The sequence below is a fragment of the Atheta coriaria genome, unplaced genomic scaffold (assembly GCF_025399875.1).
Source record: "Atheta coriaria isolate IRGN ID8LTWV9N9 unplaced genomic scaffold, Caltech_Dcor_3.1 hic_scaffold_9_pilon, whole genome shotgun sequence".
Taxonomy (NCBI): Eukaryota; Metazoa; Arthropoda; class Insecta; order Coleoptera; family Staphylinidae; genus Dalotia; species Dalotia coriaria.
The window spans coordinates 8,163,534-8,175,852 of record NW_027045451.1 but is presented as its reverse complement, the minus strand read 5'-3'; the positions used below and the strand labels follow the sequence as shown (position 1 = coordinate 8,175,852).

The 12,319-nt window shown below is 36.1% G+C and overlaps 4 protein-coding genes across 4 annotated transcripts; 1 reads left to right on the top strand and 3 right to left on the bottom strand.

Moving 5' to 3' along the window:
• Nucleotides 1-37: 37 nt before the first annotated feature.
• LOC135799298 (uncharacterized) lies at nt 38-1,817 on the bottom strand. Its single transcript, XM_065312341.1, has 3 exons — nt 858-1,817; nt 591-799; nt 38-307 (listed from the first exon to the last, which is right to left on the bottom strand). Exons 1-3 carry the CDS (start codon nt 1,795-1,797, stop codon nt 221-223), a joined length of 1,236 nt encoding a protein of 411 aa, XP_065168413.1. The 5' UTR covers nt 1,798-1,817; the 3' UTR covers nt 38-220.
• Nucleotides 1,818-1,995: 178 nt separating this feature from the next.
• Nucleotides 1,996-3,098, bottom strand: Polr2E (DNA-directed RNA polymerases I, II, and III subunit Rpb5). The gene is made up of 5 exons (XM_065312343.1): nt 2,895-3,098; nt 2,732-2,820; nt 2,314-2,655; nt 2,147-2,225; nt 1,996-2,093 (listed from the first exon to the last, which is right to left on the bottom strand). Exons 1-5 carry the CDS (start codon nt 2,949-2,951, stop codon nt 2,028-2,030), a joined length of 633 nt encoding a protein of 210 aa, XP_065168415.1. The 5' UTR covers nt 2,952-3,098; the 3' UTR covers nt 1,996-2,027.
• Nucleotides 3,099-3,308: 210 nt separating this feature from the next.
• Cdk5 (Cyclin-dependent kinase 5) lies at nt 3,309-4,591 on the top strand. The gene is made up of 2 exons (XM_065312342.1): nt 3,309-4,028; nt 4,091-4,591. The coding sequence occupies exons 1-2, from the start codon at nt 3,434-3,436 to the stop codon at nt 4,390-4,392; spliced, it is 897 nt and encodes a 298-aa protein (XP_065168414.1). The 5' UTR covers nt 3,309-3,433; the 3' UTR covers nt 4,393-4,591.
• A 1,178-nt stretch (nt 4,592-5,769) lies between these two features.
• LOC135797915 (E3 ubiquitin-protein ligase AMFR-like) lies at nt 5,770-12,083 on the bottom strand. Its single transcript, XM_065310496.1, has 5 exons — nt 11,152-12,083; nt 6,554-6,811; nt 6,331-6,483; nt 5,884-6,221; nt 5,770-5,824 (listed from the first exon to the last, which is right to left on the bottom strand). Exons 1-5 carry the CDS (start codon nt 11,425-11,427, stop codon nt 5,770-5,772), a joined length of 1,080 nt encoding a protein of 359 aa, XP_065166568.1. The 5' UTR covers nt 11,428-12,083.
• Nucleotides 12,084-12,319: the final 236 nt, after the last annotated feature.

The following is a 12,319-nucleotide window of genomic DNA, read 5'->3' as shown; positions in this document are numbered from 1 at the left end:
ACTTAAAAGGATTGGATTAAAACACGAAACGTTAACATGTTTTTATTAAACTTTAATTTATTAAATTTTTGTGATCATCTTACAGACAATAGAAATATAACTCTAGTATTAACAATAACCGAACATAAAACGCACGGTGATGATTTAAATGTTGGGCATAAAAATATAATAATGTTAGGTGGGAATCGAGAGAAGATGAGAGGATAGGAGAAAGGCAGAACTAGTAACGCGCCGTATCTGCCCGTTGATTTGGTATACTGCTCTTAATCTCCAGTTCAGACGTGAGCCCGCATGTGGAGGCGTGTTCCTGCAACAAATAAGTATATGATGTAGTATAAAACAATATGTACTATCCATTGCAAAAATAATGGTGTACAAATACCATTAATTTGTATCATATGAATTATAAGCAGTAGTAGTATTGACGCACCATCACTAGATAAAATGAATTCACAAAGGATTATAAATCTACCAAATTGCATAATTCTGCAATAACTTTACAAAGTAAATATTGTATTGTGTCAACTGGTAGGTGTTTATGTACCTACATATTCTACTGATAAGTCTCATGAAGTGATAACTCTGCCTACCTCAATTTTGTTTGTAGGAAAACTCTCCCCACAAATCGGACAATTAGTAATTTTCTTCTTTGGTCCGCGTTTATTTCCAGAATTCGCAGAACTCGCTCCGGCACTACCGCCATTCAAACTTTTTAACCCCTGAGAAGAAGACAAACTACTCGGACTACTGTTAAAATCATCGCGATTGCCCGCAGATGAAGCAGAAGTCGAAGGAAAATCTATAAAAACCAATTAGGAACCAACACATAATCTCACTATTAATATCCAAATTAGTACCTGAAAATTTCAAATTTTTGCCTTTTTTCTGCGGTAATGGCGGAACAATTCGTCTTCGAACAAAATCTAGTGAATCATCATCAGCTTTAGGACTCTGTGAAGAAGTGATTTCTAGGTCATCATCACTGGCATGCTCCAAGGTCTGCTCAAACTTCCTCTTTTCTGCTTCAGCCTTCTTGGTCTCCTTCTCAGTTTGATCCATCATATTGAACATTAGCTGCGTGCGTGACTTGGTTCCAACTGCAGAATCAGCAAACAAAGAGCTTCTTGACATAATTTCTTCATTTGTTATCTTCTTGGTGGTCTTTTTTGCAGCTGGAGTAGTTTTTATGGGTTCATCTTTGCCACTTTGTATTTTAGCTTTCTTATAACTCTTATCTTTTTCTGTATCATCTTCCTCTGCCATCATCTCAATGTTACCAAGATTCTGCCTCCTCTTAACAAGCCTTCCACTTCTTGAAACATATGTATCTTCTTTGTCATACAAAATATCACTAGTAGTAATGATTGGTTTCTTTCTTTCGAGTGCACCATTAAATAATTGACTACCCTGCAAAGGATCGCCCAGCAAGGCTTGCTGTGGCTGCGCCCGCGCGCATATGCTCATTTGCATGCTAAGCGCATAATGATAGGACATAATTTTCAGTGCCAGTTCACTTTTGGTGAGCTGATTGAGGTTCTCATCAAAGTAACATGGTGGATTGAAGATAGGTTTGTGATAAGTGATTGGTAGTGACTCGTATGGCGCCGAATCACATCTCCACGGATTTGTGAACTCATCGTTGATTCGGATGCGCTTAGGTGCTGGTCTGTACGGCTTATTTTGCTGTGGTGAGTCGCCCATCTGACGCTTGGAGCGTATTGTAACATTCTTTGTCGCTGCGGGTGAAGCGCTCTGGTCATCAAGACACTCGGATTTTTCCCCAATTTTCTGATTCATACTTTGTTTTGTACAACGCAAGTTGTCGGTACGGCATTCACAAATTTTTGAAAAATAACATGGAGATTGAGGTTAGCTTCACAGACGAAGTTTATTTATCAACAAATAGTTGACGGGTTCATAGCAGAGGGCGCTGCTAACAGGCGGGAGAACCACGCGTCGTTTACAAATAGGTATACAACATGAACACGCAAAAAGTAATTTGTAGTAGATATAATTAAAATAGAAACTTAGCATACTAATCTATATGAAATGTAACGACCTGCAGTCTCTGACGAACGAATAATTTTCACCACCTTAAAAAAATATTTTGATAACTAAATCATAACGTATTTATCAGATAAATTACCTGTCCTCTCTTCAAACCATAATATCTAGCCACTGGATCACCTGCTTGGATTCTCATCAACATGTTTTCTCTCAATTTACTATAAAAATTATTAAGGAAATTACATTTTACATTCAATGCATTATTTGAAAGCTAATAATTATTAAATATTTGATTTAAAAGGATACTATCTTGCAAGCAATTCTTGTTTTTCTTCTGGTGTCATCACAACATGTTCAGGCACTAGTTCATGCTCAGTGATATTTATCAACAGCTCACTCTCAAGAAACTGCTCCAAGATATACTTTGGAGCCATGTCTACCAAACTCTGTTTGGCTGATGGAGTCATACCAGTCTGTACAACAATAATGGCCCTGTGAATGTTCTCAACTTGCATTCTTTGGCAATAAGTTTTAATGGTTTTAATGCCAATCTTTGGGTCATCAGGAAAAAACACAAACATTTGATCAGTTGGATCATCATTATGAGCTACCAATACAATGAGATCATTTCTTGATGGACGTTTTTCACTAATAAATAAAAATACAATTAATCATGGCACTATCTACCATAATATAAATTTTTGTTACAAACAAAACAACAAACCTTGGTTTATCACCAAATATCTCCTTAAATTGCTCCAGTGTTTGATCCAATTCTTCTTGTGTTACGAGGTAGCCACGATCATGACACAACTTAAAATCACATTATTTTATTTGAAGTTCTTAGAAAGAATGTTGTTGTTTCTGTTATTTGGAGGTTAACTTACTTGCATTACTGTTTTACGAATTCTCCATAGCTTGTAGGTTTCCGCTTCATCATCCATGATGTAAATATATTCGAGTAGAACTCACTTTATTGGGAATACAAGAATAAGTGGGATATTTCCTTTCTTATATTCACTTTTAAAATTTGAAAACAACTTTGTGGATGCGTGTTCGCCGTGTTCGAGAAATAAATAGTTTGGTTAAAATCACTAGAACAGGTCCGGCAACTTAATATCATATCTTGTACATTCATATAAAAATTCAAAAACATTGCAATTAAATATTACACTTACAGATATAAATAAAAAAACAAAGTTTTATTTTAAATAATTCAAAAGAAATTTAAATTATTTAAAATTTAAAGTTGGTTCCAAACCACTGATTTGTATATACAGATTAGTGTTCTAAACACTCTGTGAAGCTGGTAGTGACAGCTCTGGCAGTCCGACTGATCAAAAACAAAACACAATCGTACACTAAAGCCTAACACGTTCACAATTAAGAATTTAGTATACTTGCTTGTTTATTTCACACAAATACAATGCAAAAATACGAAAAACTGGAAAAAATCGGCGAGGGTACCTACGGCACAGTGTTTAAAGCGAAAAATCGTGAATCCCACGAAATCGTTGCACTAAAGCGTGTTCGACTCGATGATGACGACGAAGGAGTACCATCATCGGCTCTACGAGAAATATGCCTACTCAAAGAACTCAAGCACAAGAATATTGTGCGCCTTTACGACGTTCTACACAGCGACAAAAAACTCACGTTAGTGTTTGAACATTGTGATCAAGACTTAAAGAAGTACTTTGACAGTCTCAATGGAGACATTGATCCAGATGTGGTAAAGTCATTCATGTACCAGTTACTAAGGGGTTTAGCGTTTTGTCATAGTCATAATGTCCTACACAGAGATTTGAAGCCACAGAATTTATTAATTAATAAAAACGGCGAGTTAAAGTTGGCTGACTTTGGTTTGGCAAGGGCTTTCGGTATTCCCGTCAAGTGCTATTCTGCAGAGGTAGTTACTCTGTGGTACAGACCACCAGATGTACTATTTGGTGCTAAATTGTATACTACGTCCATTGATATGTGGAGCGCTGGGTGTATTTTCGCTGAATTAGCTAATGCTGGTAAGTAAAAAAATAAAATAAATAATAATAAAAATCATTTAAACCCGAATATTTTCGATCAGGGCGTCCATTATTTCCCGGCTCCGATGTTGATGATCAACTACGCCGCATTTTCAAACTCCTAGGCACGCCAACAGAAGACACATGGGCAGGAATGTCAGCGCTGCCTGATTATAAACCGTTTCCTTTTTACCAGCCTAATATGAGTTGGTCACAAGTTGTTCCAAAGCTAGGAAATCGCGGACGAGATCTCTTACAGCGTCTGCTTATTTGTAATCCTACACAGCGAATGTCCGCCGATGATGCCATGGTACATGCGTATTTCAGTGACCTCAACAGTGCGATGAAAAACGACCGATGCTGAGGAAGGCTTCATTCCAGCAACTTTTAGAAAGTTGCTGAGAGAAACAATGCGAGATATTGTTTAAGTTATGCTGAGGCCATGCCACTTTTATGATTTGTTAATTATGGCGTGAATAACTGATTATTATTTATTTATTATTTAATTTTGTAAGCAACCTGAATCTAGTCTATCTTTTTTTTAATAAATGGTTCATTTTATATACCTGTCTTTGAATTAATATGAATATTGTATAATTACAACGCACGATTTGCACGCGTAAATGTTTTATACTCACGAATGTAATAAATGTTTATTACTCTTGCATTCTCTGTAAGAGTATTGGCAAAACAGAAAGTTCCACGTTGTCACTTTTTCCTTTCGTCGCTATATCAAAATGGCCGTGGGTGCAAGGCGATAACACTCGCAATTTGAAAGTCTTATTAATCAGATTTAATTTAAATATTCATATATATAATTATAAATATATATATGCATGTATACTGCAACTAAGCACAAACTAACATATTGACACTTAAAACACCGAGTTGTAACTTTTAAACAGCTTCTCATCGTTGGATGTGTAGCTTAGAGGAGAAATTTTGAAAACTTCAACACGCGTCGATGAAATACGCGCATAACCTAAGTACACAAAGTAGTCGTAATATAGGACCAGAGGGCGCTAATATTCGCATAAGTCTCGTGTTTGCTTGCGTTTTGCTTTGCAGGGCGATTTTACAGATATACATATTAGGTATCTAGTTATTTAGAAGTACTGAGCGAGCATATTAATTAACCGCATGCAAGCGCATATTAGATGCGGGGCGCACGCTCGCAAAACAAAACGTAACGAAAACCACAACCAACATAGCGTCGGTGACTGGCCGCGCTTTCATTTTATCTTAATCATCTATGACCGACTCTCGCAATCGCAACAATTAAGCGAGAGGTGTTGCAACAAATGCAACGGGAAATTCATATATAATAAAATAACAATTTTCTCTTAATAAGCTAAGTGTCCTCTTCTTGCGTAACATTTAACGATTCGCCGCAATCGTGCGCGCACGTCCGCCCGAACTAATTAAAAACCTCCATATCACACATTTGTCATATATTACATACACGAAATTCAGTCTTCTCATTGTAATAGAAACGTGTTAGCACGTTTAGCGGCTCTAGTGCGCGGATTGTGTGATCGTCGACGTGCCGGCCGGCAAATGGTAAAACAGGAACAAAACTTAACCAACATGCGGCCGCGCGCCGCTGTGAGAAAACCAATCAACCAAGCAACAACCATCATCCATCCAATATTAGAAACTGCGCATGCCGCACGTTTCTCGAGCGCTCTTTCATCACGTTTCTCGTTTTCATTTACAGCATACAAATTTTAATAGTTAAAACCTATGTCCATGTAGGTTGGTAATAGTTTATACGCTCTGGCAGAGCCATTGGATAACTGAAATTTCAAAATTAAATTATACTCAAACACAATAGTTAAAAGAATTTGAAATATACTTTTGTTCCAAATGATTGCGAACCCATAAATAATTCCGATGCTTCTTGATACGTCGCTGAATCTCCTGAAAGAGGTACCGCAACTGCATACAAATAACCAAACTGGCCATCGAGAGAAAGATGTTGCTCCATAACAACATATGCAAGTGATGCAATAAGTCGATGGTTAACGCGGTAAGTTCAAAACCAAGCTCGACGTAATAAACAACCGGGCCGCGTTTCTCCCAGATTTTACCAGATTCAGCAAGATTGGTAGGCGCCGCATCATGACGAAGGTCATACAAGTGAAAACCGTACCGTAAGATAACGTGCAGGGTGCGAATACTCAGTAGCAACACCTGACACAAACCAAACAAAACAAAATCAGATTAACTTACTCGTACAATCAGCTATAAATATACACAGTACATCATACAAGAAAGAAATTGATGTCAAGTTCATGCTCACCTCGGGCGACATAAACGCCAGCGTGTTGAAGCCGACAAAAAAGCCAACAAATACGGATATCATCAGCATAAAGCTGGAAATCGCGAAAATGCACGATAGCAATCCTATTAGTTTCACATGACTCCAAATCGGCGTCGTTGGTGAAAATGACAACTAGAAAATCCAAAAATACCGCACATCATAACACATCGGCCTTGTGGATGTTTTAGTATTAAAAACATACATATTCAAAGCGATCCTTTGTAAGTTGAGCAATTAACTGCAAAAATCCCAAAAGTGCAAACCACGAGCACCACAATAACACCTCTTCCAGATATTGCACGTTGATGACACCAAATATAAAGATAAATTTGTAGAAGATAAAGTTCCAAAATTTATCTTTCAGATGTTGCTGCTCAGAGACGCGCAGCTCCCCAAAGACCATCTTTTGGATACACCTGCCAAGCAGAATTAGACAGCAGACTGCCATGTTGATGAGGACCTGTAAAAAAACAAACACAAACATTGTCAAAAACAAGTCCTGTTGTTTTGCTGGCTAATAGGCTACAATATTATTGGTACATCCGGGCATATTTCAAAAGATATTACAATACAATGCCGTTATTAATCAAGGACATCAAGGTGCGGCAAAATTCACTTTTACTTGCATGCATGAAAAGAAAGCAAATATAAAAATATTCTTTATGCGTAATTTAACATCCCACAAATTTAATAACCGGATTTACAAATTTGTTTTGTAATAAGATCATAAATTAGGTATTCAAAACCATGTCAAAACCATGACATTACTCTTTAACATCATTAGATTCTATACATATTTTGAATTCTTAGATTTTAGCCCATAAATATCATCACGTTTTAGAACACGTCTTCATCAGTTTATCTGCAATGTTTTACATCTTTCATTTCACCAGTTATTTAAGAACTGTTTCCTAAACTAAATTTTGATTTTTTTCCTCCAGCATATGCTAATGAAATAATTGATTAATTACATTTGCCGGTCTACATTAGTTTCATATTCAATTAAATGACTATTTTATAGTAAATAAGGAACAAAAATTGGAAGCTAACATTTAAAAAATATTGGATAATAAATATTTGCTCACTTACAACAACAGATACCACCATCAAATGTGGTTTGAGCTTTCCAGCAGCATCACAAATCGCATTTTTATCATATTCCATATAACTTTTAACCCACTGTTCCACATACATCAACGTATATTTAAGATTACTCTCTAAATTCTCTCGTAAACTTGACCACTGCATTTTAACCGCATATATGACACTATCGTAATTCATTTTTAACAAAAACCCTCTTATTAATCTCGGGCAATCGACAGTATCGTGGATAAATTCAACTTCGAGTGAGAAAATAAAACAATACACCATAATTATAAATTGTTTCGGCGAAAACAATCGACCGGTTAAGTCTGAAGTCTAGACGCAACATACATTATATACTCGTGATTTTTTTTTTACTTTGCTAGTTGTCACCTAAGGCAATATGAGCTGACTTAAGATTTCTCTAATCATCATGAGTAATAATGATTATTGATTGCTATCAAGGAAAGTCCTACAATTATTTATAAATTCCTTTATTGTACACATTAAATAAACAAATTGTTATTTAATCAATTTTATCTTTCGAGTATGTTTGTCTCAATACTACTATTACTATCACACGATTATATAGTTCTAAAAGTGTTTTATTTTGGTAAATTTCAATTAAAACAAGCAAAAAATCATTATTACGCCATTAATGTGCGTATAGTGTTGGTGTTGACCGTGTTTACGTTTGAAATGACATTAATTAAATGTCACAACTTCTTATTTAATTGAATGGCGCACAGGCCCAAGCGATTATCGCGGCAAGTTAAACGTTTAACATTCAACATTGAGCCCCGACTCCCGGCTTGCGGCTCGCATTTACATTCAATCGAACGAACTAAACGACATTGAACTGAAACACATCGGAGGTGCAAAGTTTCCACAAAAGGACACATTTTATCGCCCGAATACAATAAAACACTGAACAAATGAGTATTCATTCACACAGAAAGAGAAAAAAGAATCACCTTGAAAAGAAGTGGATTAAATTACTGAATTGTAAAAGATCAAGATTTTTAACAGGTCGTTAATGGGGGAAACAAAGTTTTTAGCGATATTATGTGTTGTTGATTAATTCCGTTATCCAGTTATTTTGTTATCTAATCAGCAACAGGGATAATTTGAATTTTTTTTTCCATCCAAGTGCCAACAAATTTCACGCAAGTACTTTATATACACGTAAACATACTACAATATTTTGTTTTGAAAGCAACAGAAGATAATAATTATATCAATCTCATACATATTCCAATTTACTTCGCAATTGTACTTGACGTAAATTTTTAATCGCATGAATTTATACATGTGCGCCGATTCTCAATATTTCTCCTCCATTGCATATTTATCGATTGATTATGATATCGGTAATAACCGCATCGCGATACATAATTTAAATAAAAGGTGCTTGTGGCAAATGTGACATGTTCCACTACAACTTCAAAAACGACCAGATCGTAAAGGACACACCGAACCACATTACGTTAATAAAAGGACACGTCATAAACAGCATGTAGCCGGTGTACACGTTCGTCTTTGAAGTCATTACAATTCTATCATTGAATAATTCACGTGCGCACTAAACATTGATGACTCATATCGTGGCAGGTACCTACTTAGTAACTTACATTGAAATAATATAATACTAATAATAAAAATATTGGGGATAATTTATAGGAATATTTTATGTTGCAAATGCGATAAAAGAAACTATTTTCAGTTTATGTGAAAACCCCACATTTATGAGTCGAAACAGGTAAGTAAATACTATTGCACATTGCAACAAATTATTTTTATTACCAATTTTCAAAATTACAAAAAAGTTGCTGTTTCGCAATAAAAACCAAACTATTATTCACTACTTTTATAAACACGTCAGTGCTTGTTTATTAACCCCCCACCCGGTAATTATAAAACGAGAGATTATTTACGCGCAACTCAACGAAATCCTTGAAAAGAATAAAAAATTAATGCGAAATAATGCCTAGATTTAAGACGGACGCTGACATAAAATAAAAACAAGCGAGACCTTCTAGAAGCAAAACAAAACAAATATCAATTCGTAAATTTAAGTTATGCAAAAATATCGTACCACTTGACTTAAAAATAGAAAAAAAATACGCATATTCCAACTTTGCGAATGAATATTGATCAAGTATTCACCGCATACCAATCATTCTTACATCCAGTTATTCCAGCTTACAATGAATGTATGGTTATAACACTCAAAAGTGGGCGCGATTGAATTTCAGTTAGCGAATTGTCAATTTCAATTACATTCAATTTTAGTAAACAATGAATTGGCGCAATTTGTGAACCTACGAAACAAATTTGCTCCTAATATACAGTACAGAGTACGTGGAATATATTTTTATGATTTCCAGATACTTGAGTATTTATTTAATGACAATTGCAAGCCAAATAATTTGAGATAAAAGCGATGAGTTGATATTTGCAACGAGGGCGTAGGTTGAAATTCAACTCGATAAATACATTAAACTTCAAAAATAAAAATTAAATGTTTAGAGAAAAGTTCCAGGTTTCAAGCTTAAAATATAAACTCTTTTCCTACAGAAGAGAATACCAATCATAACTCCAACCATCAAGTCATAAATTCAATATCTAACTCAATCGAAGCACAAAATTGAAAAAAAGTAATAAAATCGTTCATCGAACGAGCTTCTGTACAATTTGCGATTTGCGAGATTCAGCAAAACGCTTGAACAGTAATCACGACGGGAACGGCGACTGCATCGAAAGCCGATGTCGCATCTCCGCTGCGCTTCACTTGCAGCTAAACTAGGTCAGTGTGTTAGCGAACGCAAATCAAGTCCAACCTCTCTTTCAATGTTTCAATGCTACAAAGCCCCAATGTCATGGCAGAGACAAGACAAGCGAATAAATAAGGAAATATCTAATCAATTTGGCTTCTCAAATGTATAATTATTAAATATTTAAACAATTTGTGTATTTTTCCACGTAAATATTTTATTGAAATTAGCTATATCCGGCAAAATGAGTAATTGTACAAAGTAAACGAGCACAAATTTAAATATTATATTCCTATTTCCGATTCTGTCGAAAACAGTAGACACCTTGAAAGGATGAAAGTTTACATCGGCCTTAATACACACCAGTACATAGAAACATTATTGCACATTGTTGCAATAATTTACTACGCATTGTTTATTCTAACTTATTTTCAATTGAAAGAATTAACATCAATTTGGAAAGAATTTTGTGTCAGCCAACAAAAAATAATTAACATTTCAATACCTAGACATTAAAATAGCACATAATATTTGATGTGGTAAATGCAGTTGCAGTTTGAAAAGCCATATTGTTTCACTACCGTAAGCAGTAAAAGTTAAATTTAAACAGTCGTTAATTATTCATACATAGCTACTGCATACTAGGTACATACAACATTGCGAAATAAAAAATGACGCCGTGTAGAATACCCGAGAAAACGAACTGATTAACACCCACACTTCCAGCACAATAAAACTGTCGATGCCAGTATTATTAGCAATTTAAATTTACATTTGACCTATCTCAATCTAACCATACCACATCATCAAAACAGAATGTTAAATGGTTCTTTTTGTTGAAAAACCAACATTTCAAAATAGATACATGAAAGGCCTGTAGACATATGACTTGATATTACATCATATGTTTGTTATTTGCGTGAATAAAAAAAAAGTTGCTCACCCAAACACAAAAAGGTTCCCTGATCATAACAGCTGAAACATCTGAGAACCACTTCTTCATGCTACGATCTTCCGAAGTGGTATTTGTAGCATTTTCAACTGTCTCTGAGGTTACCATCACTGACTCCTGCTGTTTATCACTGGCTGTGAGTGACCAATCTTTATCGTTTACCATATCACTAGCAATGTAAACGCATGTAGTTAATGCTAACACACTGAAGAACGTGTAGGTCTTCAGATTCGGCAACGGCAGCCGGTCGGGTCGTATCACTGGCATCGCTGACACTTTTATTTAAGCAGAAATGACAGAGAAATACTATTTCACCCACTTGGTTTAAAAGGCTAGGTGGCTTAACTGTTCCTGGTCCACAACTGCGTTCTGGATTATTTTCCGTTTCGTTTACTTGAACAGGATTTATTTATGTTTTTTTGCGCACGTCGCGTTGTTTGTGCAGCCAAAAATCCGGATCGTCGCACAACAACAATATCTACGATATGAGTATATCCCTGTCGATTCCTGTTATGCTGCTGCCTTTCACGGGCAAAGCTTCTAATCGCACATATTGAGCCAGATGTATCCGCTTGTCGTCGCGATAATTCAGCACAATGTTTTCAAGACACACTGGTTCACACTAGTGCGCGGTGCTGTGCAAAGCCAAAACGCGGTTAGCTCACTGTGCCGCAGAAGCAAAGTGTGGTTCTGGTGTGTGTCGTGATACTGGTAATGTGAAACACGCAGCAGGCTGCACGGCAGGAACGTCAGACCGATGGCAGACGTACGTCGCGATTGTGAATGTGTATGTGTGTTTGTGGGTGAGATGAGTGAGCGGTGTGTGAGCGCGACCTTCAAATGCTTCAAAATTTACTGCGGGCGGCAGCGCAGCAGCGCAGATGGGCGGCATGCGAACCATACACACGTCGTGCTTACCGTTTCGTTATGTGGGGGGCGGTTGTGGCAGCAGCGGCAAGCATGAACCAATCGCTAAAGGCGTAAAACTACCGGCGATCAATATTTAGGAGACATCTAGCGGTGTCATTACTAAAGGTGTAATATTTTAAAAGTATTATTGGAGCTTCATAGCAGTTAAAGTATTTTTTAAAAATTTGAGAAGCATATATTGCTATATATGTATTATTAGGATATATTTTGGGTGTTTATTAAAGCTTTT